Source organism: Esox lucius, chromosome 24, assembly GCF_011004845.1.
Source record: "Esox lucius isolate fEsoLuc1 chromosome 24, fEsoLuc1.pri, whole genome shotgun sequence".
NCBI classification, from domain to species: domain Eukaryota; kingdom Metazoa; phylum Chordata; class Actinopteri; order Esociformes; family Esocidae; genus Esox; species Esox lucius.
The window spans coordinates 18,404,747-18,431,810 of NC_047592.1; the positions used below are offsets into that span (position 1 = coordinate 18,404,747).

The 27,064-nt window shown below is 40.4% G+C and overlaps 1 protein-coding gene across 1 annotated transcript; it reads right to left on the reverse strand.

The window, feature by feature from the left end:
* Nucleotides 1-11: 11 nt before the first annotated feature.
* LOC105007966 (carcinoembryonic antigen-related cell adhesion molecule 5-like) lies at nucleotides 12-27,064 on the reverse strand. The gene is made up of 6 exons (XM_034290825.1): nucleotides 26,860-27,064; nucleotides 12,760-13,005; nucleotides 758-1,021; nucleotides 297-557; nucleotides 127-198; nucleotides 12-34 (listed from the first exon to the last, which is right to left on the reverse strand). Exons 1-6 carry the CDS (start codon nucleotides 27,056-27,058, stop codon nucleotides 12-14), a joined length of 1,065 nt encoding a protein of 354 aa, XP_034146716.1. The 5' UTR covers nucleotides 27,059-27,064.

The following is a 27,064-nucleotide window of genomic DNA, read 5'->3' on the forward strand; positions in this document are numbered from 1 at the left end:
AATGTCCTCCATCAGAGACACTGACCTGGCTGAGCTTGTAGGAGGATCTAGAGGTTATAGCTACTGGTTCAGAGTCTTGTCTGTGTCTGTACCAGTAAAACCTCCATCCAGAAGACTCTACAGTACAGGTCAGTGTCACACTGTCTCCTGTCAATATGTCCTGTTTGTCTGAACTCAGTGTGGCCTTTGGCTGATAATCTATTGGAATTTAAATGGTTTGAGTTGAAAGATCCTGTGTACTAACACATCTATGACACCAAGCAACCAAAAGCTAGGGCTTTTAATAGTGAACTCACCAGTGACACTGATGTGGAGGGAAACACTGCGTTGTGACGACTTGGGACGATCTGTTCTTCTCCCCTGACACTGGTACAGAGCCACCTGGTCAGACAGTGGGGTGATGATTTTAGAAGGTGAACCAGAACTCTGTAGTTTTTTATTTCGGTACCACCTGTATGTCCAGTCTGTGTAGTCTGATATGTCACACTGCAGAGTAACAGACTCTCCAGAGTAGAGGAGACCATGAGGAGAGACTCTAACTGAGGCAATGGGCAGATCTATAGAAACACAAATATAAATTAGGACAAAGAGTCAGAAAACAAACATTTACTAAGTATAATCATACCTCTGTACAATACTGTATCAATGACACTGAAAACATAAATACTGGCACACAGACCATGTTTACAAGATTGTCCTCAAAATGAATTGTTTAACAAAAGAGTGATTGCATTATGTTGTTTCTGAAAGATCTTACCAATACCACTGATGGGTAGATATGAGCTGGGATATGACTGAGAGGGCCAACATGTTCTCTTCCCATGACACTGGTACTGACCAGCCTTGTCTTGGAGAGAGATGGTGATGGTTTCACTGGTTTCACTGGGAAGTTGTTGGTTGTCTCTGTACCAGACATAAGTCCAGTCTGTGTATTCTGGTATGTTACACTGTATAGTGACTCTGTCTCCTGTATACAGTGGCTCCTGGGGAGAGACTATCTTCATTGAGGCTGAGGGCTTTTCTGTGGAAACAACAAACATGAATGTCACAACATCAGCTCTTGCACATTTCCTTCTCAACCATTCAGAGTCAAACATCCAGTATAATAGGATAACATACTGTTCTCCAAGTTCACAAATCCGTAAAACATTTACAGATAATTAAGTTTGAATCAGCTGAATTGTATCTTTAAAGTCACATTTTGTCAAGTCAGTTCATTTTATGTACTGAAATGTATTTCTCTTCACACTTATCTACACAGTACAGGTAGCAATGCCTGTACTTTTTTAGGAAGTTGAAGGAGGCCCGTCTGTATTCCAAGATCTTTGTGAACTTCTACCGCTGCACAATCGAGAGCAATCTGATCAACTGCGCCAGTGTGGTTTGGCGGATGCTCTGTGGCCGACCAGAAGTAGCACCTTACAAAATGTAGGTATTGTAATATCTTGTAATACAACCCCAATAATATTTTTACAAATATTGGAGACTTTCTCACCCATAAACACTTTAATGTCTGCAATTCTCCAGGTGAGATCCTTGGAGATCCTTAGACCACTCAAACTATCCTCCTTACCATGTGTGGGCATTTCTTCCAGGCTGACCATTAACCTCTACAGTGGCTTTAAACTTCTTAATTATTGCCCTGATCGTGGTAATGGGCATTTTCAATTGTTTAGCTATTTTCTTATAGCCAATTCCTGATTTGTGCATTTTGACAATTTTTTACCTTTTGTTGCACTTCATTACAGTATTCTTGGGTCTTTCCATGATGGTGGATAACTATGGTAATTTTGCCTGGGTCACCTGATCTTTATACCCCCGTGAAAAAAGCTCTTAGATGTACTTAGATGTAATTAAATTTTAATCAAAAAAAATTCAAGAGATATAATAATTGTAGTACATGTTTTGGAGAAAAATATTTAGTTCTTATTTTTGTGTAATAATTTGTTAGATTTTTGTTAATATTTTGAATGAAAGACCATGAGGATGAACAGCAAAGACATTTGTTTCAAAGCCAGTTTTGCTCATACAGTGGGGCAAAAAAGTATTTAGTCAGCCACCAATTGTGCAAGTTCTCCCACTTAAAAAGATGAGAGAGGCCTGTAATTTTCATCATAGGTACACTTCAACTATGAGAGACAAAATGAGTTTTTCACACACTGTTGCTGGTATTTTGGACCATTCCTCCATGCAGATCTCCTCTAGAGCAGTGATGTTTTGGGGCTGTCACTGGGCAACACAGACTTTCAACTCCCTCCAAAGATATTCTATGGGGTTGAGATCTGGTGACTGGCTAGGCCACTCCAGGACTTTGAAATGCTTCTTACGAAGCCACTCCTTCGTTGCCTGGGCGGTGTGTTTGGGATCATTGTCATGCTGAAAGACCCAGCCCCGTTTCATCTTTAACCCTTGGTAGCCTATGGGGCTTTCGGCCGGATTTGGGGTCCTAGATTCATTTCTGTAACAGATACAACCTATTATGATGTATCCTTTTAATAGCAACCCCTCTGGCTACAATAAAAACACATAAAAACAGACTTCTGGGTCACTATTTATAAAACTAATCTGTTTGAAAGGCAAAAAAATTGTTTTCGGAAAACATTTCTGCCATTCAGCATCAAGATTTTTTTTTTAAAGCATTATGAGATTTTGTGTCAATGGTATTTCCTCATACTTTCATGCCTTTACTATCAAATTACACTGTAATTGGGTTGAAAATAATGAAATAATTATATAATAGAAGGTAAAAAATATAGGCACCCCCAAAAAATGTGGTTCTTCTACCTAGAAATAAAACATTATGAAATAAATAAGATTGAATATAAAAACCCACTATTTGCCTGTAATGACTCAAAACGGCCAGCAGATGGCAGCACTAGATCGATAGTTACGTTTGGACTTATATATTTTATAAACTCAGAAAAATTACCAACTTCTTCCCAAAAACTCAAGAACATCCCCATACTATTTTGACTAAATATAAATTTTTATATCTTATATATAATACAAACGATGTATTATGGTTCAAAACATCATATATAGTGATGTACACGCTTGTAATATTCATAGTCGTGTACAAATGAGCCTTTCTAAGATGCATAGGCAATGTTGTTGCCTGGTGAAAGGTTCTCATAGCAACCCAAACTATACAACTATACAACCCATATTATACACGGAAAACCCCAATTATACACGGAACGCTTCAGGAAAGTGGCTACAAATAATATACCATTGGAATCGGACGATTATGGCAAATCTATTTTTCGAAATATTTATGCAAATGAGCACTGTCCGCGATATCGCGGACGTCGACCATGGATGGTTAACGTGGTGGAGGGGTTTGAGTACCCGAGTGACCCTAGGAGCTATTAGGGACTCCCAAGGCAAACAGGTCTTAGGCGACGGGTCAGACTAAGAGCGGTTCAAGATTTTGAGTACCGTGACGTCGCCCGGTATGGCGCAGCCGGGGCCCCATCCTGGAGCCAGGCCCGGGGTTGGGGCTCGTATGCGAGCGCCTGGTGGCTGGGCCTTCCCCCATGGGGCCCGGCTGGGCTCAGCCCGAACGGGCGAAGTGGGGCCGCCTTCCCGTGGGCTCACCACCCACAGGAGGGACCATAAGGGGCCGGTGCGAAGAGGATCGGGCGGCAGTCGAAGGCAGGGGCCTAGACAACCCGATCTCTGGACACGGAAACTGGCTCTAGGGACGTGGAATGTCACCTCGCTGGCGGGGAAGGAGCCTGAGTTAGTGCGTGAGGTTGAGAGGTTCCGATTAGAGGTCGTCGGGATCACCTCTACGCACGGCTTGGGCTCTGGAACCACACTCCTTGAGAGAGGATGGACTCTTCAACACTCTGGAGTTGCCGATGGTGAGAGGCGGCGGGCTGGTGTGGGTTTGCTTATAGCTCCCCAGCTCTGCCGCCATGTGTTGGAGTATACCCCGGTGAACGAGAGAGTCGTTTCCCTGCGCCTACGGGTCGGGGATAGGTCTCTCACTGTTGTTTGTGCCTACGGGCCGAACGGCAGTGCAGAGTACCCGACCTTCTTGGAGTCTCTGGGAGGGGTGCTGGAAAGTGCTCCGACTGGGGACTCTATCGTTCTACTAGGGGACTTCAACGCCCACGTGGGCAACGACAGTGAAACCTGGAGGGGCGTGATTGGGAGGAACGGCCCCCCTGATCTGAACCCGAGTGGTGTTCAGTTATTGGACTTCTGTGCTAGTCACAGTTTGTCCATAACGAACACCATGTTCAAGCATAAGGGTGTCCATCAGTGCACGTGGCACCAGGACACCCTAGGCCGCAGGTCGATGATCGACTTTGTTGTCGTCTCATCTGACCTGCGGCCGTATGTCTTGGACACTCGGGTGAAGAGAGGGGCGGAGCTGTCAACTGATCACCACCTGGTGGTGAGTTGGATCCGATGGCGGGGGAGGAAGCGTACTGTAAGGGTCTGCTGGGAACGTCTGGCCGAGTCTCCTGTCAGAGAGATCTTTAACTCCCACCTCCGGCAGAGCTTCAACTGGATCCCGAGGGAGGCTGGAGATATTGAGTCCGAGTGGACCATGTTCTCCACCGCCATTGTCGAAGCGGCCGCTCGGAGCTGTGGCCGTAAGGTCTCCGGTGCCTGTCGAGGCGGCAATCCCCAAACCCGGTGGTGGACACCGGAATGGCGCAGCCAAAGAGGGTGGTCCCTCTTTTTAAGAAGGGGGACCGGAGGGTGTGTTCCAACTATAGGGGGATCACACTTCTCAGCCTCCCCGGGAAAGTTCTGGAGAGGAGAATACGGCCGATAGTAGAACCTCGGATTCAGGAGGAACAGTGTGGTTTTCGTCCGGGCCGTGGAACACTGGACCAGCTCTATACCTTCTACGAGATGTTGGAGGGTTCATGGGAGTTTGCCCAACCAATCCACATGTGTTTTGTGGATTTGGAGAAGGCATTTGACTGTGTCCCTCGCGGCATCTTGTGGAGGGTGCTTCGGGAATATGGGGTCCTGGGTCCTTTGCTAAGGGCTTTCAGGTCCCTGTACAACCGAAGCAGGAGCTTGGTCCGCATTGCCGGCAGTAAGTCAGACTTGTTCCCAGTGCATGTTGGACTCCGGCAGGGCTGCCCTTTGTCACCGGTTCTGTTCGTAATTTTTATGGACAGAATTTCTAGGCGCAGCCAGGGGCCAGAGGGTGTCAGGTTTGGGGACCACACAATTTCGTCTCTGCTCTTTGCAGATGATGTTGTCGTGTTGGCCCCTTCTAACCAGGACCTTCAGCATGCACTGGGACGGTTTGCAGCCGAGTGTGAAGCGGTGGGGATGAAAATCAGTACCTCCAAATCCGAGGCCATGGTCCTCAGTCGGAAAAGGGTGGCTTGCCCACTTCAGGTTGGTGGAGAGTGCCTGCCTCAAGTGGAGGAGTTTAAGTATCTAGGGGTCTTGTTCATCAGTGAGGGAATGATGGAACGGGAGATTGACAGACGGATCGGTGCAGCTTCTGCAGTAATGCAGTCGATGTATCGGTCTGTCGTGGTAAAGAAAGAGCTGAGCCGCAAGGCGAAGCTCTCGATTTACCAGTCAATCTACGTTCCTACTCTCACCTATGGTCATGAGCTTTGGGTCATGACCGAAAGGACAAGATCCTGGATACAGGCGGCCGAAATGAGCTTTCTCCGCAGGGTGGCCGGGCGATCCCTTTGAGATAGGGTGAGAAGCTCGGTCACCCGGGAGGAGCTCAGAGTAGAGCCGCTGCTCCTCCACATCGAGAGGGGTCAGCTGAGGTGGCTTGGGCATCTGTTTCAGATGCCTCTGGAACGCCTTCCTGGGAAGGTGTTCCGGTCCCGTCCCACTGGGAGGAGACCCCGGGGAAGACCTAGGACACGCTGGAGGGACTATGTCTCCCGGCTGGCCTGGGAACGCCTCGGTGTCCCCCCGGATGAGCTAGAGGAAGTGTCTGGGGAGAGGGAAGTCTGGGCATCCCTGCTTAGACTGCTGCCCCCGCGACCCGGCCCCGGATAAGCGGAAGATGATGGATGGATGGGCCTGGACATGTACTGGCTTAAGCAGGGGGACACGTCTGGCACTGCAGGATTTGAGTCCCTGGCGGTGTAGTGTGTTACTGACTGTAGCCTTTGTTACTTTGGTCCCAGCTCTCTGCAGGTCATTCACTAAGGCCCCCCGAGTGGTTCTGGTATTTTTGCTCTCCGTTCTTGTGATCATTTTGACCCCACAGGGTGAGATCTTGCGTGGAGCCCCAGATCGAGGGAGATTATCAGTGGTCTTGTATGTCTTCCATTTTCTTATAATTGCTCCCACAATTAATTTCTTCACACCAAGCAGCTTACCTATTGCAAATTCAGTCTTCCCAGCCTGGTGTAGGTCTACAATTTAGTTTCTGGTGTCCTTTGACAGCTCTTTGGTCTTGTCCTTAGTGGAGTTTGGAGTGTGACTGTTTGAGGTTGTGGACAGGTGTCTTTTATATTGATAACAAGTTCAAACAGGTGCCATTAATACAGGTAATGAGTGGAGGACAAAGGAGCCTCTTAAAGAAATTACAGGTCTGTGAGAGCCAGAAATCTTGCTGTTTGTAGGTGACCAAATACTTATTTTAATGAGGAATTTACCAATAAATTCATAAAAAAATCCTACATTGTGATTTTCTGGATTTTCACATTTTGTCTCTCATAGTCGAAGTGTACCTATGATGAAAATTACAGTACTGTATTGCCATAACTCATACATGTATTTACATATTCGAATTTGGCCATTTTCCAATATATTTTAATATGTCCTGAAAACATGTAAATAAATGACAGCATTATAGTTGATAATATGCATTTAGCATTTACATCTAACTGATATATTTCCATATTTGTCTTGTTTCCTGTCCTACATACTACGTCATGAAGGACTGAAATCCTGCAGTACCCGCAAGGTCCCCCTGTACAGGCCCGTCTGAAGTTTGCCAATGAAAAGATCTGAATGATTCAGTGGAGAACTGGGTGAAAGTGTTGTGGTGAGATGAGACCAAAATCGAGCTCTTTGGCATCAACTCAACTCGCAGTGTTTGGAGGAGGAGGAATGCTGCCTATGACCCCAAGAACACCATCCCCACCGTCAAACATGGAGGTGGAAACATTATGCTTTGGGGGTGTTTTTCTGCTAATCAATCAATCAATCAAATGTATTTATAAAGCCCTTTTTACGACAGCAGTTGTTACAAAGTGCTTTTACAAAAACACCCGGCCTTAAACCCCAAGGAGCAAACAACAGTAGTGTTGAATTTCAGTGGCTAGGAAAAACTCCCTAAGAAGGCCGAAATTTAGGAAGAACCTAGAGAGACCACCCTGAATGAGGGCATAGTATTGCCAGCAGAGTACAGCCCAATTGCACAAGTGCGCAACAGAGAGACAACAAGCCAGTGACTCTGCCCCCGAAAGGCATTAGAGGGAGAGCATCCCAGTGGCGATGAGAGCCCACCTGGCAAGACAGCAAGGGTGGACAGTATCAAGCCTTCTGGTCACCCTCACACCCATTTGCGTGCTGTAGAGATGAGTCTTTAGGAGACACTTGAAAGTTTGCAGTGAGTTTGCATTTCTAACCTTAATTGGCAGATCATTCTACAGTAGTGAAGCTCTATGAGAAAATGCCCTGCCTCCGGCTGTTTGTTTAGAGATTCTAGGATCAATTAAAAGGGCTGCATCTTGTGATCGTAGGTTACGTGTAGGTATGTATGGCTGGATCATTTCAGCAAGGTAAGTAGGAGCAAGTCCATGTATTGATTTATGGGTTAACAATAAAACCTTAAAATCAACCCTAACAGACAGCCAGTGTAAGGACGCTAGTACAGGAGTACTGTGTTCAAAATTATTTTGTTCTATTTAGGATTCTAGCAGCCGTGTGCACCACAAATTGAAGTTTATTTATTGATTTGTCAGGGTAACCGGAAAGAAGAGCAATGCAGAAATCTAGTTAAGAAGTAACAAAAGCATGGATTCGTTTTTCTGCATCAGTTTTTGATAGAATGTTTTTGCAATGTTTCAAATATGAAAATAATCAACTCTTGAGACATATTCTATATGTTCATCAAAGGAGAGGTCAGGGTGAAGGATAGCGCTGAGGTTTCTTACAGTTTTTTGGGATACGACCATGCAGCCGTCGAGGTTCAAAGTGAGATCTGCTAACAAAGCTTTTTGTTTCTTGGGTCCTAAAACTAGCATTTCTGTTTTTCTTGAATTTAAAAGCAAGAAGTTTTACCTGCGTGAAGTTGGCCCCCCCACCAACGCAAAAAACGTCGTCAAACTATGCTCGTTCGTTTGTGCTCCGTTTGTGCTGTAAAAAGTTTCGTTTTTGCTGCTTCGGTATTTTAGATATTAACATAATATTTTTAGGTCAATCTGAGGTCAACCAGCCCCCCCACATTCTCCAAATTCACCCAAAATAGTCTCGTTCGTTTGTGCTTCGTTTGTGCTGGTTTGTGCCGGTAAAAGTTTTGTTTGTGCTGTGTTGTGTTTTAAAATATTCGACATTGAATTATGGACGATGACGTCACCAGCCCCCCCACATGCTCCAAATTCACCCAAAATAGTCTAGTTCATTTGTGCTGGTTTGTGCTGTAAAAAGTTTTGTTTGTGCTGCTTCTGTTTTTTAGATTTTAAAATAACATTTTTTGGTCAATCTTAGGTCACTTAGCCCCCCCACATGCTCTAAATTCACCCAAAATTGTCTCGTTCGTTTGTGCTTCGTTTGTGCTGGTTTGTGCCATTAAAATTTTCGTTTGTGCTGCGTTGGGTTTTAAAATATCAGAAATTAAATCAAATTAATGTTAATATTTATTAGACCTATAGGCTACAAATAAGGCTGACTGAATAAAATAGATAAATCAATGGTCACAAGATCAAAAATTGTTACAGACAGCTCTGTATTTTTGTGTGAAGTTAGTCAGTAGCCTATAGCCTATGAGCATTTTATTTCGGTTTTGTCTATTCAATCTCTAAAATGTTAGATGCTAATAAAGATGATTTAATAGAACATCATGCAACTTCTTATCAGTTCTTTTTGTAGTCCTGTAGTGTTTAATAAAAACGTCATGTTGTTCGGATATTAGGCCTATGTCACTTTTTCTGCCACTCTCTCTGAGCAAAATGGATTTGTGCGCATGTGCCATCAATTTGTAGTTTAAATGTAACTTCAGCATTTTGGGAAAGAAAACAGCTAGACTATCCTCGAGGCGAGTACACTTTTAAAGTAGAATTGATGAAGACGTTCCTGTCATCACATAATTTGTTGACTAAACAATTATCTTCACTTCAGTGTCTCCTGATTGTATTTTATTTATATTTTTTAATTATTTTTGTTGAACATTTTGTATGTCATAAACTCTTGTTTTCCTACTCCTGTTAGGAGAAGTAGTGTGCTATTTTATGGAAGTTTGCACTCAAGTCTTAATTGAGTCATGAGTTTCCACATACATAATAATAATAATAATAATAGTAGTAGTAGTAGTAATTAAATGACATATACAGATAGAAACATAAATACACACACAGTAGCCTACCAGTGAAAAGTTTTAAAAAGTGTTTTTATCAAAGTTTTATGTTCTCTTATGCTCACTAAGGCAATATTTTTTTAATCAAAAATACAGTAATATTGTGAAATATTATTCCAATAATACTGCAGTTTTATATGTGAATATATAGTCAAGTGTAATTTATTCCTGTAATCAAAGCTGATTTTTGACATCATTAGTTCAGTGTCACATGATCCTTCAGAAAACATTCAACAATAGCTAGCCTACTGATGTTATCAATTTGATGCTCAAGAAACATTATCAATTTTGAAAATAGTTGTTATTTTCTTCTTCCGAAAACCAATATGTACAACAATTCTAAGATTTTGGTTAAGTAATGTAGCCTATATATAAAAAAAATATATATATATTATTTAGCAAGGACGTAATAAATTAATAAAAGGTTGATCAACTTTGATCAAAATTAAGAACCTTTCTTAACTGAGCTCCAATAATAATTGAGCATACAATCAACATTTTACTATGATTTCTAATGAATCATGTGAAATTGAAAACTGGAGTAGGTCTAATGATCACAGAAATAAATGACATTGTAATTATACATATAATATAATATATAACCAAAAATAGCAAATAGCTTGTAATAATATTTCACAATATCAGTAAGCTTAAGAGACAACAATATCAGCTTAAGAGACATATAGGCCTATGGCCTTTACAATACACACGTGTATAAACACAGCAAACCGATTATGGTGCCTGTATTTGTGAATTTTTTTATATTATTAACAAAACACAGCATACAGTAAGTAAAAACACTTACCTTGAAGTTTATGTTGCATCCACACATCCTGTGATCCGCATCAGTTCATTAAAAGTTGAAAACAGTAACCTATAAGTGAATATTGTGATTTGGTTTGGCGATTCTTTAGGTCTTACCTTGTTACTTCAGCTAGCCTACTGTTAAAAAAAAGTGGGCTGGTGCACCGTCTATAATTCTCTCTCATTCAGTGTCTTTCCCTTTCAGTTAGTTGTGCACAAACGGACGAGAATTTCGAGCGTGTGGGGGCTGGTGACATCATCGTCTATAATTTAATGTCTAATATTTTAAAACCCAAAGCAGCACAAACGAAAATTTTACCGGCACAAACTAGCACAAACGAAGCACAAACGAACGAGACAATTTTGGGTGAATTTGGAGCATGTGGGGGGGGTGAGTGACCTCAGATTGACCAAAAAATATTATTTTAATATCTAAAAAACGGAAGCAGCACAAACGAAACTTTTTACAGCACAAACCAGCACAAACGGAGCACAACCTAACGAGACTATTTTGGGTGAATTTGGAGAATGTGGGGGGGCTGGTTGACCTCAGATTGACCCACAAATGTTATTTTAATATCTAAAATACCGAAGCAGCACAAACAAAACTTTTTACAGCACAAACCAGCACAAACGTAGCACAAACGAACAAGACTATTTTGGGTGAATTTGGAGCATGTGGGGGGGCTGGTGACGTCATCGTCTATAATTCAATGTTGAATATTTTAAAACCCAATGCAGCACAAACAAAACTTTTACTGGCACAAACCAGCACAAACGAAGCACAAACGAACAAGACTATTTTGGGTGAATTTGGAGAATGTGGGGGGTTGACCTCAGATTGACCAAAAAATATTATGTTAATATCTAAAAAACGGAAGCAGCACAAATGAAACTTTCTGTCATCCACTTCCTAATATCTGAAATGCATGCTTCCAAAGTAGCTAATTTTGTGGCTTCTCCATGTTTCATTGAAATATATAACTGTGTGTCATCAGCATAACAGTGAAAATACAATAATAATGGGCCCAGAACCGAGCCTTGAGGAACACCAAAACATACTTTTGACTTGTTAGAAGATATGCCATCCACACTAACAAACTGATATCTTTCAGATAAATAAGATTCAAACCAGGTTAGAACATGTCCACGTAGCCCAATATGGGTTTCCAGTCTCTCTAAGAGAATGGAGGGATGCGGAACCTTTGTCTGAGGCCATTAGAAGGTTAGTTGTTACCTTCATGAGTACAGTCTCTACTATGGTGGGGTCTGAAACCGGACTGGAGCATTTCATAAATGTTATTTGTCTTCAGGAAGGCATTCAGTTGTTGGGAAACACATTTTTCTAAGATTTATGAGAGGAACGGGAGGTTCGATATTGGCCTATAATTGTTTAATATGTCGGGATTCAGATTAGATCCTTGTAGAAGAGTGGTTGTGACCATTAAGCTAAATTTTGGTATCATCACTCTAAATTACAGTGTGCCAGAAGCTGTGAGGCATGTGTAGGTATTGTCGGGCATATTGTAACCAGGCATTTTTGTGGTATTGGCGCAGTAAAGGCTTCTTTCTGGGAACTTGCCCATGCAGCTAATTTTTGTATTGTCATATTGTGCTCCTTGAAACAACCACACCAATTTTTTCCAGAGCAGCCTTTATTTCTCCTGAGGTTAACTGTGGGTTTTTCTTTGTATCCCGAACAATTCTTCTGGCAGTTTTGGCTGAAATCTTTCTTGGTCTACCTGACCTTGGCTTGATATCAAGAGATCCCAGAATGTTCCACTTCTTAAGTGATTGAACAGAACTGACTGGCATTTTCAAGGCTTTGGATATCTTTTTATATCCTTTTCCATCTTTATAAATTTCCATTACCTTGTTACGCAGGTCTTTTGACAGTTCTTTTCTATTCTCCATGGCTCAGTATCTAGCCTGCTCAGTGCATCCACATGAGAGTTAACAAACTCATTGACTATTTATACACAGACACTAGTTGCAATTTAAAAAGCTGCATGTGAGAAAGTACCTTTAATTGCCATTTTTACCTGTGTTTATCACCTTGTGTGTGACATAGGGTTTTAAACTTACAAGCACAACTGTTGCAAACACTAGTGATGGCCATTCGAGGTTTCATTACTGATCTTCTAGCAGCAGTATATTATGCCAGCAGTGCTAACTATATATATTTTTTTCAAAATAAAAGCCATCATTGAACTATATAAGGTAATATAGTCAACAATCTAGTCTGTATAATTTATGTTTAATGTCCGTTCAAATTTTATTATTTTATTTTTCACAGACTAAATTGTTAACTATATTGCTAACACAAAAACCATGTCTACAAGAATATGTCAATATTAATAGTTTCACAAAAAAGAGAGTGATATTGATCGCATTACATGATCATTGAAGATTAATTATCTTACCAATTCTCCTGATTGGGCAGATGTCTGATGAATAGAAATAGACATTTGGCCCAATTGAAAGGGAACACTGGTAATGACCAGTCTGTTCTGGGAGAGAGATGATGATGGTTTCTGTGGTCTGACCATGAAGCTCTATGTTGTCTCTGTACCAACGGTACATACAGTGTTGGTAGTGTGATCTACAATGCAGAGTGAGTTTAACTGTGTACTGTGGCTGGCAGGGAGAGATTATTTCCACTGAGGCACCTGTGGAGACATAGAAACATGAATGTAACTATAAGAGACAATCATCCAGTATAACAGGAGAGGCAAACATCCAGTATAATAAGACAACACTGTGTCTTCTGAAGGGCTTCACGAACTTATAGCAATGTTATGATAAACTACGTTTCAAACATTATCTTAAAAGGCACATTTTGTCATGTCAACTGCTTTTTTTCATCCATTTAAAGAACTTTTCTACACACCATCCTTAGTTGAGAATGGGCAAAAGGCATTGAGAATTCAGAACAGTTGTATTTTTAATTCTTCAGTGCACTGAAAGTCAGGTAAGACTACTTGCATTTTACAGGGAGATCAGGACGCATTGTTTTCCTTCAGACTAAATCCCTGTTGTTAAACTTTGGACCTTTTTTTCTACTTTGTGCATGACACAATTACTTTTTCCAACAAACAAGATTAATGTTTCAGCAGTTAACTGGTGAAACACTATTGTTATTGGTGTCATAGGTTATACATTTTTTAGCAGTTCTCTGTTAATTTTATTATGTGAAACAGGGACCATGGCCTACTTGGTAAGAAAAACTGGGTGATTCAAAAAATTTCAGTGGCAAAAAAAGGTAAAGTGCAATGACCATGCTTTGGATTTAAAAGAAATTAATGCAGTTTGATACATCTTTAGATAATGAAATGGTTCAAGGTAGAACCCTTCATATAGTGTTCTAGTTAGAACAATATATATTGATTTCTTTGAAGAACCCTATATTGAACCATCTGCAAAGAGTTATTTAAACAAAGGTTCCACTTAAGAGAGAAATCGAAGTACCCTACATGGTTTTACTAAACTTTTTATTGAGAATAGCACAATTCATACATAGAAGCAATTCAATGTGCTTTACAATGAAACAGAAAAAATATAAAAATACAATAAAATAAAAACAAATACTCAAATTAAAACATCAAAACAACATCATAATAGTAAAACATAGAATAATAAAATAGAAATAGAATGGGATAAAAACACAGGAAGATATAAAAGCTGTAAGACTGAAGGTTTAAGTGCTCAGTCATAGGCACATTAAAAGAGAAGTGTTTTTAACCTGGATTAAAAAATTGATACATTTGGGGCATGTCTAAGATGTTCTGGTAGTGTATTCCAGTTGTTTGCAGCATAACTGCTAAACACAGCTTCGCCATGTTTAGTTCGGACTCTGGGCTCTACTAGCTGACCTTTGTTCATGGATCTTGTTATGGAAATTATTGTATTAATGTACATTTGAGATACGTCTGCTTTTCTATTACCTGGTATGTAACTCTGGTCTTTGTATGTGACACACGTCTGCATAATATAAGAGGATCATTAGGTACTCTGACCATCTGTTTATCTGCCTAAAACAATAAGGGTATCTTATCAATAAGGGTAAATAAACTGTTAATTATGCTAATTACTGAAGGCACCACTTTAATATCTATTCTGTTACTGACTGGAAGCCAGTGCAAGGATTTAAGAACCGGAATGATGTGCTCTTTTCTCTTGGTCCTGGTTAACATTCTAGCAGCAGGCATTCTCCACCAACAACAATGCCACCCTCAAAATTGCTTAAATCACCTTTCTTTCCCATTCTGACATTCAGTTTGGAGTTCAGGAGATTGTCCTGACCAGGACCACACCCCTAAATGCATTGAAGCAACTGCCATGTGATTGGTTGATTAGATAATTGCATTCATGAGAAATTGAACAGGTGTTCCTAATAATCCTGAGTTCACTGAAATGTCCCCCACAGTCACCAGATCTCAACCCAATAGAGCATCTACCCAATTTGCACCTGTCTAGAAGTGCTCTATGATCTACAGCAGGGGTGTCAAACCGGTTCCACGGAGGGCTGAGTGTCTGCAGGTCTTTGGGTTTTCCTTTAAATTGGTTCCCAGGTCAGACCTGAACAGCCAGGTGGGGGTAGAAATTAACCAATTAGTGAACTAATTAATCAATCAGGTACAAGGTGAGAGCGAAAACCTGCAGACACTCGGCCCTCCGTGGAACCGGTTTGACATCTGTGATCTACAGTGTCATAGTGTGTACAGAACTCACTTAGTGCAAGCAATGTGCACAGTTTGTCCTGACTGTGGCACAGTGTTGCACGCAGCTGAAGCCTGTCAACGATGCTTGCAGCTTTAATTATTATTAGTCTTTTGCCATTTTTCACATAGCTGGATAGTTGGCATCTATGGACAAGCTCTCATAATGCAAGTCAAGTCAAATAAGTTTGTTAGAGCACATGGCTGCCATTGACCAATAAACATTAATGATTTGTGAAACAGATTTGTGAACAACATTTGAGAGAAATTGGCCTTTTGTGTACATAGAAAAAGTCTTAGATCTTTGAGTTCAATCTAAAAAATCAATCAAAATGTATTTATAAAGCGCTTTTTACAACAGCAGTTGTCACAAAGTGCTTTACAGAGACACCCGGCCTTAAACCCCAAGGAGCAAACAACAGTAGTGTTGAATTTCAGTGGCTAGGAAAAACTCCCTAAGAAGGTCGAATTTTAGGAAGAAACCTAGAGAGGACCCAGGCTCAGAGGGGTGACCAGTCCTCTTCTGGCTGTGCCGGGTGAGATATTAAGAGTCCAATAGGAATAATAAATAAATTTCTCTGGGCTAAATCCAGAGTATATTTGATTTTAGACTAGGTCAGAAGTATGACCAGGTGGACAAGGACAGGAACAGCAACGGTCCCCCCAAACCAGGTAATCCGCAGGTGTGGACCAGGACCTCATCTCCTTCTAAAATTGAAAATTGGAGGAAACTGAGAAAAGTTAGTAGTACATCCCTCATGTCCCCCAGCACAATAATATAGCAGCGTAACACCTTGGAAACTGAGTTCAGCTCATGATAATGGGGGCAAAATCAAAACTGTTGCGTTTATAATTTTGTTCAGTGTACTTAATACTTTTTCTGTGCTTATATTTATGTTTCAAAATAGTGTTTACCTATCCAAAGGTTTGGAATATGTATTTTCTAAAGTGTAAGGGATACTGTTGGTGAGGGTAATTAACACAAATTAGCATACATGGCATAGTTAAAGTTCATAAGTGTTACCAATGACAGCTCTTGTGTCTGTAGCTTAAATGGTTCAAAATATAAATAATTGTTAATTATTGCTAATTAAGCTAAGTAGCATATGTAACATTTGCAGTGGGCATAGCATAAAAGTATGAAACATTTGGTTTCGTGTCTGTGGCATGAACGGTTCAAAAGATACATCATAGTAGTTAATTAATGCTAATTACACTAATTAGATTACCGAAAATCAATAAACGTTTCCTAATATTAAGTAGGTGGCAGTGGAGTAGGGCCTACACAATCTCCATACTCAAGTAGAATTGTCAAAGAAAGGCTCTGCTAGAAGTATCATTTGAATTTTTTAAAATAAAATGTTAGTATGTATTAAGTATACAAATAAGTCAATATGATGCCTTTGAACTTGTTATGGAAATTTTGAACTAAGGTACATTTGAGAAATGTCTGTCTTTCCATTGGCTGGTATGTAAAAGCATTACTTTGATTGTTACACACGTCTGTATAATATCAGAGGATTATTAGGTATTTGGACCATGTTCTCCTGCCTATACAAAGAAGGGTGTCAGTCCTTTTGTTCCTTAGGAATGTGGTCCTTGGGGGGAAGTAAGGTCTCTTGGCCCCTTTAGGTAAATACAACAGTAAACATTATTATAGGAAGGATTAGGTGGGGGGACAGCCTCCCTTTAGGTAAAACCTTTGTGACACGAGACAGATGGGCAACAACTTACCACACCCCTTTTAACTGTAATAAATACGAACTGTTCATGTATTAAGTTAGAGATTCCTCGGATGCTTATGTTTGTAAGCGTTTGACAAGTCTCTCTTATTTGCAAATAATTATTAAAACTGTTAAATTGTGCCAAGAGAGTTTCATCTCTGTACTTCCTCCTTTAAGAGTTCTGATTGATAAAATTGCCATCACAGAACTTCACACCAATGGACAGCAAATATCTCCTCAAACAAGGCAACCTTTAAAATAGTGAGATGGGGAGAGAGAGAAAGGTGAGAATGATAATTGATTGAGTTAAATAATGACAGTACCGTCATTCTTTAATCTACAAAAATTAGAGAGATAGTTGCAGCACACCCTCCAACATTTGGCCTACTCTAAATTCTGTCACAGGCACAGTCACATGACCAAAATGGATCATGGAGGGAAGCATTCTGGGGTGCTGAACAGAAAAAGAAAAAGGCAAAATGAGTATCTCCGTCGCACAAAAAATAAAGTCACGGTATGTTTGTGAATGGGCGTTCGATTTACATTAGAAAGAAACTGGGGAGAGTGTTAAAATGTTGCCTCCCCACTAAACACAACTTAGTTATCGTGCTTTTTGCAGAAATCCCAACTCTCCTGGAAGTTCCAGGAGTCTCCTGCATTTTAATTGCGTCTCCCTGACGGCCGCAAATTACATACAATCTCCCAGAAATATAAATATTTTGAGAGTGAGCGAGAGTTAAGGGCAGAATCCCAAATTGGCGAAGTACATTTATATTTTTGTATGAAATATTACGTTAGGTAAAGTAACATTGGAATAATAATCCAGAAAAATAATTCTAAAACTGAAAGATTTCTGGCTCCCTGGTGTCTTTTATACAGGTAACAAACTGAGATTAGGAGCACACTCTTAAAGGGAGTGCCCCTAATCTCATCTTGTTACCTGTATAAAAGACATTGGTCCACAGAAGCAATCAATCAATCAGATTCCAAACTCTCCACCATGGCCAAGACCAAAGAGCTGTCCAAGGATGTCAGGGACAAGATTGTAGACCTACACAAGGCTGGAATAGGCTGAAAAGACCTTCACCAAGCAGCTTGATGACAAGGTGATAACAGTTGATTATTAGCAAATGGAAGAAACACAAAAGAACTGTCAACCTCCCTCGGTCTGGGGCTCCAAGATCTCACCTGTGGAGTTGCAATGATCATGAAAATGGTGAGGAATCAGCCCAGACCTACATGGGAGGATCTTGTCAGTGATCTCAAGGCAGCTGGGACCATAGTCACCAAGAAAACAATTGGTAACACACTACGCCATGAAGGACTGAAATCCTGCAGTGCCCGCAAGGTCCCCCTGCTCTAGAAAGCCATGTATTGGCCCATCTGTAGTTTTCCAATGAACATCTGAATGATTCAGAGGAGAACTGGGTGAAAGTGTTGTGGTCAGATGAGACCAAAATCAAAACATTATGCTATGGGTGGGGGGGTTTCTGCTAAGGGGACAGGACAACTTCACTGCAAATTTTGGGTGAAAACCTGCTTCCCGCAGCCTGGGCATTGAAAATGGGTCGTGGATGGGTATTCCAGCATGGCAATGACCCAAAACACACGGCCAAGGCAACAAAGGAGTGGCTCAAGAAGAACCAGATTAAGGTCCCTAACAATAATACAAACAATATCAATAGGGTTTCTCCTACCGGTGAATCCCTAATAATAATAATACTAACAATAACAATAGGGTTTCTCCTACCGGAGAACCCCTAATAATACTAGCAATAACAATAGGATTTCTCCTACCGGAAAACCCCTAATAAAAGCCCAGACATGTTTTGGTTGATTAGCCAGCCCCATTCATTTGCCCTGTTAAACCATTTTTGTTTAATGAAATAATTTAAATTTATATTATAACGGGGGGTGTAGGTTTACCCGATTATGATAGTTCTGTTATTTTGTACAGTAGGTAAATGCAGTTTTTTTCTGTGCAGAAAGCCACCTGAGAACAATTATGTTGAGAAAGCTTATCTGAGCATTAAGTGATAATTTGTATGTATGTACTTTGAGAAAAAGTGTCTGCTGATTTGTATGACAGCATTCAAAGAAGGATTGTAACTGTTCTGAAGGCAATGAGTGGCCCTAGTCCTTATTACAGTTAGGTCCAGAAATAATTGGACACTGTTATTTTGCTTGTTGACCAAGGTATATTGAAGTTACAGTTAAATAATGAATATGGGCTTAAAGTGCAGTTTCTCCACTTTAATTCGAGGGTATTCACATCCAAATTGGGACTTTTTAAGGGACCAAACGTAATTGGACAGTTGATTCAAAAGCTGTTTCTTGGACAGGTAGGGACTAATCCTTTGTTATTTCTTATTAATTAAGCAGGTAAAAGGTCTGGAGTTGATTCCAGGTGTGCCATTTGCATTTGGAAGCTGTGAACCCACAACATGTGGTTAAAGGAGCTCTCAATACAAGTGAAACAGGCCATGCTTCAGCAACAATTTGGCACATTCTGAGAACACAATGGTGAACTCTGCAACACAAAAAGGACTGGACTTCCACGGAAGACAAGTGGTAGATGATCACAGGATCCATTCCATAGTAAAGAAAAACCCCTTCACAATATCCAGCCAAGTGAAGAACACTCTCCAGGAGGTAGGTGTATCATTATCTAAGTTTACCATGAAGAAAAGTCTTCACAAGAGCACTTTACAGCGAGTTCACCACAAGGAGCCGACCATTCATAAGCCTCAAGAATAGAAAGGCCGGATAAGAATTTTCCAAATACATCTAAAAAAGCCAGCCCATTTCTGGAAAAGCATTGTTAGGTCAGATGAAAGTAAGATCAACCTGTACCAGAATGATGGGAAGAGAAAAGTATGGAAAAGGCTTGAAACAGCTCATGATCTGAAGCATACCACATCATCTGTAAAACACAGTGGACGCAGTGTGATGGCATGGGTAGGCATGGCTTCCAATGGCACTGTGTCACTAGTGTTTAGTGATGAGGTGGCGATTCAGCAGCCGGATTAATTCTGAAGTATATGGAGATATGTCTGTTCAGATTCAGCCAAATTCAGCAAAGTTGATTGGACGGTGCTTCACTTTACAGATGGACAATGACCCAAAACATCCTGCAAAAGCAACCCAGGAGTTTTTTAAGGCAATTGAGTGGAATATTCTGCAATGGCTGAAACAATCACCTGATCTCATCCTAAACGAGCATCCATTTCACTTGCTGAAGACAAAACCTAATGCAGAAAGACCCACAAGCAAACAACAACTGAAGACAGCTGCAGTAAAGGCCTGGCAAAGCATCACAAAGAAGTAAACCCAACGTTTGGTGATGTGCATGCGTTAAAGACTTCAAGCAGTAATTGCCTGCAAAGGATTCTCAATAAAGTATTAAAAATGAACATTTTATTTATGATTGTGTTAATTTGTCCAATTACATTTGAGCCCCTGAAATAAGGGGACTGTATATGCAAATGGTTGCAATTCTTAAACGTTTCATTCAATATTTTTTTCAACCCCCTCCAAATAAACTGTATGTCCTTGATATATTGTTAGATTTTTTCTTGTGCAGAAGGAAGCCACAGACATGGCTATTTCAACCCTAGTAGACTTATCAATGGACATGGTAAAAAAAAAAAAAAATCACGGCTGTGCTGAATCATAAAGACAGAGGTATAATCAAATGAATGAATTTCTACATTACATTGAGGTTGACCACAATAGATGAGGGTATTCAGCACTATAACAAAGATAAAGAAAGTCATTATAATACAGTATAACACAATAATGTAAACTATGCAGCAGTAATAGAGTAGTAATATTAACCGTAATGTACTTTGTGCTCACAACAAACCTGATACACAAATACAAAGTCAGTACTCACAGAGTAGCTCAAAGAACCAGGAGTGATCCATTCTATGGTGGTGAGTAACTCTCTGTTCAGCAGTTCTCCTTAAAAAGCCCTCTACTTCTAACATGATGTAATAGGAAAAGGTCAACATGTGACGTTGAAAAAATGTGGTCAGAGGATGCTTTTATCTTAAATACTATTTCAGTCAATGAGAAAGAATGACATCATGCATTTGAAAATATCAGACGGGTGGCAAGCGAAATCACATTTCTTGATTGGCCAAATTTCGTCACAGTACAGTATATTATCTTTCAATATTAACGATTGTAGATTTTTAAAGTTTTTAAAAGTGAAACTTGCCAGTGTGCTAGAAGGGGAAGAGATGGTTGAAATGCAAACTGTTGTTGCAGCTAACCTCCACAAGGTAGGAGCAAATTGGGACACCCCCTTGGAATTTTGATTTGTACATTTATGGTGTGGTGCAAACACATCTCCTTCATCAGTGTCAGGCCGACGCCCCAGGAAGAACAACTGGGCCCAGGAATGGAAAATGCAGTCCGTGAATGCAGCCCAGTCCCTAAAAGGCTAAAAGGGCCTCTAGGAAGGCTAAAGGGTCCCTAGAAAGACTGTAAGGTCTCTAGGAAAGCAGCTCCGGGAGTTAGTAAGTCTGTGCAAAAACATATGCGTTTTAGGGATTGTGCGTTTTAGAGATGCTCAGTTTGTTGCGAAAATCAAATGGCCCAACGAGACAAGCACTTAAATGGACAAGTCTTGTTTTTCTTTTTCCAGGCTCTACAAGATGACATTTTAAAGGTTATAATGGGCTGCTTCGTTCTACATGAAGACATTCTGATTACATCACTTGGCCTCACTTGGACTTAGCTCTTTATTCTCCCACAGATCTAAAAAGAGACACTTCGCATAGAAATGATTTAAAGACTATGTTGTTACATCCTCACAACAGTGTTCATTTTCAGACACATTTTTTTGATTGACTACCTGGCCACAGACTGGTTTGTTCTGCATTATTAAAAGAATGGCGGATGTAACAAGAATAGAGACCTGAGGCATGGGTATACCACAGAATGGCCTTTTTGTTTATCTAAACAAAATGTACACTGATCAGCCATAACATTATGACCACTGACAGGTGAATTGAATAACACGGATAATCTCATTATCATGGTGCCTGTCTGTGGGTGGGATATATTAGGCAGCAAGTGAACGTTCTGTCCTCAAAGTTCATGTGTTAATAACAGGAAAAATTGGCAAGCGTAAGAATCTTAGCGATTTTGACAAGGGCAAAATTGTGATGGCTAGACGACTGGGTCAGAACATCTCGAAAACAGCTCATTTATGCAAGTGGGGACCGAAGGCTGGCCAGTGTGCTACTGTAGCTCAAATTGCTGAAAAAGTTAATGCTGGCACTGATAGAAAGGTGTCAGAACACACAATGCATCGCAGTTTGTTGCGTATGGGGCTGCGTAGCCGCAGACCAGTCAGGGTGCCCATGCTGACCCCTGTCCACCGCCAAAAGCACCTACAATGGGCACATGAGCATCTGAACTGGACCACGGAGCAATGGAAGAAGGTTTCCTTGTCTGATTAATAAAAAAAAATGTACATCACGTGGATGGCCAGGTGTGTGCATCGCTTACCTGGAAAACACATGGCACCAGGATGCACTATGGGAAGAGGGCAAGCCGGCGGAAGCCATGTGATGCTTTGGGCAAAGTTTTGCTGGGAAACCTTGGGTCCTGCCATTCATGTGGAATTTACTTTGACACGTACCACCTACCTAAGTATTGTTGCAGACCATGTGCACCCTTTCATTGTAATGGTATTCCCTGATGGCATTGGTCTCTTTCAGCAGGATAATGTGCCCTGCCACAACGCAAAAATAGTTCAAGAATGGTTTGAGGAACACAACAAGTTCACTTGGCCTCACTTGGACTTGGCCTCCAAATTCCTCAGAACTCAATTCAACTGAGCATCTGTGGGATGTGCTGGACAAACAACTCCGATCCATGGAGGCCCCACCTTGCAACTTACAACACTTAAAGGATCTGCTGCTAACGTCTTGGTTCCAGATACCACAGCACACCTTCAGAGGTCTAGTGGAGTCCATGCCTCGAAGGGTCAGGGCTGTTTTGGCAGCAAAAGGTTGTCATAATGTTAGCTGATCGCTGTATAGTGTGTGTGATAAATGTTAGAATTGTCTTCATCCATCATTAGTCTACCTAGCAAATGGATTGGTACATATTCATGTGCCAATCCCGGGTGGTAGGCTAATCAATACAGCTCAAATCATGCAAGATCACGTAGCTGCAACTGCAGTCCATCCCATAGAAAAAGCCATGAGTCGCACAAACATTTTGATATTATATTTTCTATCGATACCTGAGTAATGCAAATCATTCTATAGACCAATTCATAAAGAATAGTTCAACAAAATAGTAAGAATATATATATATTTTTAATTGCTAGACAAAACTGAACGTGCCATTTAAAAACTCTTTATCTACCATGTGTCAGTTCCCTGTGTCTCTCCCTGTTGGTGTCCACAGGTTTGCTCCTATGTTGTCCATGATGGAGAACAGGGGGGGAGAACCTTGTGAGGTGCATTGGAAATGATGAGACTTTAGAATAGATTGGTGGATTTAGCCAGAATAGCCCAAATAATAAATCTATATGATCTCAATGGGAGGTCTGCGCAACTGAAGCGTATGACAAATTTCATCAGTCAGAATGAGAACTAAACCAAACTAAGTGGGTGTAGAAAGTCACCCCCCTTTCAAAATGTTCACATTTAGTTGCCTTACAGCCTAAATTGATAACATAAACAATATGACTTTTTCAGGCTTTATTTACACACAGTAATTGTCTGCGCTCCTCCTCACCAGTGAATAAACCATCGCCATGAGAACCATGGCATCAACACCCCTTCCCCACACCTGTGTCTCGTTGTGTTGATTGCCTTTGCCTTAAGTTGCCTCGTATCTATTCACCTTTCACTGTTTATTGTGCTTTGTGTTTAATGTTAATGTTAGTGTGCTTGTTCTTCTACATATAATATAAGTCTTGTTTTGTTACTTATCCTGCGCCTGGTTCTTTTTGCCTCCACTATACACACATTACAGAATAACCCACATTATCAAAGTGACATTTTTATTTTTATTTTGGATAAGCAAACACCCCCTGAGGTAATACTTGCTGGAAGCACCTTTTGATGGAATTACAGTCATAAGTCTCTTAATGTATTTGAGGAGTGTTTCTTCTTAAAACCCTCCCATAGAGGTCAGATTTGTGGAGAGCTTGTGATACTGTGGTCACATGGACACATTCACCAGTCTGCCAATTAATCTTCCTCCTTGCCAGGTAATCCTGTTTGGACAGACGGTCTGAAAGGCCTGGGTGGTGCCGAACACCTTCCACTTCTTAACCCTTAAGTTATATTAGGGTCAAATTGAACCATTTCTTTACCAGTTTATATGAGGTGAAGAACTGTCACGTTAGAGACATTTCACCCACTGAGCCCCTTTGTAATGTCTAACATCACACACACACTAAGAGTTAAATTATCTCTCACCTTTCACAAACACAAACTGTTATTATCTTTTTTATTATTGGAACTGAACTTTTCTCACAGGAAAGTCTTTGTTGTGTAGTGTGTGGGTGGGGCCAGTATGTTCTGTTCATAACTTTCCCTAGGTGACATTACTTACAGGGCTTGCAATGGTCTAGGGTTTTGCATAATAAATATTTTCGCTATCGATAATTCGTCAAATAGTCAACCCCACCAACTCGTGCCAAAAAAAGAAATAATGTAAATTGTAATATGTTATGCAATAAATTCAACGTTTTATTTAAAATTTAGTTAACAACCTCAATAACAATTTAGTATAAACAATTAGGCTAGAAGCATTCAGATTCAGGAATGCCACAACAGCAGCAAATAAGCTAATGTATAGGCCTGTCAAGTTGTTAGTATTTTATAACAAGTTATTATTTTTCAAATTATGGGTACAGGCTTTTCCATTAATTACAATTGCAAATGAATGTTTTGAATGTTTGGCTTGGATGTTTTTCATTGTAAGAAATTCTTCCATCTTGCCACCCTACCCCATAGCCCATTCATATGAAGAATACAGGAGATTGTTGTCACATGTAGCACACAGCCAGTACTTGCCAGAAATTCCTGCAGTTCATTTAATGTGGCTGTAGGCCTCTCGGAAGCCTCCTTGACCATTTATTTTGGAAGGACATCCAATTCATGGTAATGTCTCTGTTGTGCCATATTTTCTCCACTTGATGATGACTGTGTTCACTGTGTTCCATGGTATATCTAATGCTTTGGAAATTATTTTGTACCCTTCTCCTTACTGATATCTTTAAACAATGAGATCCCTCTGATGCTTTGGAAGCTCTCTGCGGACCATGGCTTTTGCCCTGAGATGCCACTAAGACAATGTCAATCCTACTAGAACAGCTGAACTTTATTTGTGATTAATCAGTCACTTTAAATGATGGCAGATGTGTAATGACTTCTATTTTACATGAGTTTGAATGTGATTGGTTAATTCTGGACACAGCCACATCCCCAGTTATAAGAGGGTGTGCCCACTTATGCAACCTGGTTATTGAAAGGTTTTAATTTTTCCCCCTCAATAATATCAGTTTTTCAATTGAATTGTTCACATTATAGGTCACATTAAAGTTGGAAAAAGTTCTGACATGATTTATCTTTGTCTCATTGTTTTTACATCACAAAAACCTGGCATTTTAACAGGGGTGTGTAGACTTTTTATATCCACTGTAATAGTTTGAGGATTTTGGTGAAGTACTTTTTTGCACATAGTAACGGTCATATTTCTTTCATTCGTGAATTTGATTGATACAATAACTATCAATATAGGTGATGATAACTGACTTTGTTGTCAAATGAAAAGACGAGAGAATTGTGGAAACCACTCCTCTTTTACTGCGCAAATGGTTGTGATCTATTACCCCAAAATGTATGTGCAAATGCTTACTTCAAAAATCCAACAGAAATAGTCGCAATACAACTATAAACAGTTTTATTTTAGGCTTACTATAACATAGCTACTGAATCTTGTAGCCAGCGAAGTGTTTGCCTTTCTTGAACAAATCCTAATGCATAGATTGTTTTGTACGTGGCAAGGATAGAACACCTGTCACCTGCATGGAAGCCTGCATCACTAACCAGTACGCTATATAACAAGGTCTCTCAATCAGTGAGAGACATTCACTCCTAATGGCCGGCCCCACTTACGTGGTCCGGCAAAAATTAATGTAGTCATGTTTTGTTTCATTTCGCTAAATTAAAGTAAATTGTACATGTAGTTGCAGTTATCCTTTATAGCACATAAGTAAATAAATAAAAAATTGACTTGATTCTTGCTGAACAAACAGAGGGAATGTACTGCTTATTTTGGATAGATTAAGAAACTCACTATTGAGATCTGTGACTAGCATTCTAGTAGCTTCTACTGCCAAATATAAAGCCTACTGTTTTAAATATGACAACTAGCTTGTATTGTTAAAACTGCAATCGAAAACCGCCTTTTAAAAAATGAATACCTGCTAGTCTCCTCCTTGTATACTTTATTTAAGTTTCAGTCACTCTGCTGAATATCATTCTGGTACACTAACAAAACCACCCAATTACCTACAGTATTAGTTAGATACAGCTGTGTTGTACATCTCTAGAGATTATACATACAGAACTGAATATACTTTTTAATTAAAAGCAAATGAGGAAGGAAAAGCAGTGACAGAGACAAAATGGATGAAAAATACAAAGTGGGAGGTATGATGATTATCTAATTTTAACTTCAGTGACCACAGTAGATGAGGGTACTCAATACTACAACAAAGACAAATAAAGTCTTTACTGCACAGCAGTTATGCAGTCATGTAAACTGTTTTGTAGTCACAGAGTAGTAATATTAACCTTATAGAACTGTGTGTACTTTTTCAGTACTCACAGTGTAGAAGGCAGAACCAAGTGTGATCCATTCTGTCTTGGTGATGAGTAACTCTCTCTGAACAGTTCTCCTTACAAACCCCTCTACTTCCTTTAAGATGAGTCCCACAGGTGCAAATTATGAGGTTTGAACCTTCAAAGTCCCACATACAAAAAATATATATAGAGACATGTAGTGTAAAAATATTGATAGGAGACAATGTGACACTGACCTGTACTGTAGAGTCTTCTGGATGGAAGTTTTACTGGTACAGACACAGACGAGACTCTGAACCAGTAGCTACAACCTCTGGATCCTTCTACACACTCAGCCAGGTCAGTGTCTCTGATGGAGGCCAGTACATGTGTAGAGCTGGGAGAGGAGACCCTGTCTACCACCCCCAGTACAGTGAACCAGTCCACATAAAGCATACTGCT

What these genes read in the sequence shown, in the direction of transcription:
- LOC105007966 (XM_034290825.1), bottom strand. Translation starts at nt 27,058, where the DNA reads ATGCTTTATGTGGACTGGTTCACTGTACTGGGGGTGGTAGACAGGGTC. An exon ending in CTGCCCAATCAGGAGAATTG is followed by an intron (nt 1,022 to 12,759) that starts GTAAGATAATTA and finishes TTGTTTCCACAG; the next exon opens with AAAAGCCCTCAGCCTCAATG. An exon ending in TCTACCCATCAGTGGTATTG is followed by an intron (nt 558 to 757) that starts GTAAGATCTTTC and finishes GTGTTTCTATAG; the next exon opens with ATCTGCCCATTGCCTCAGTT.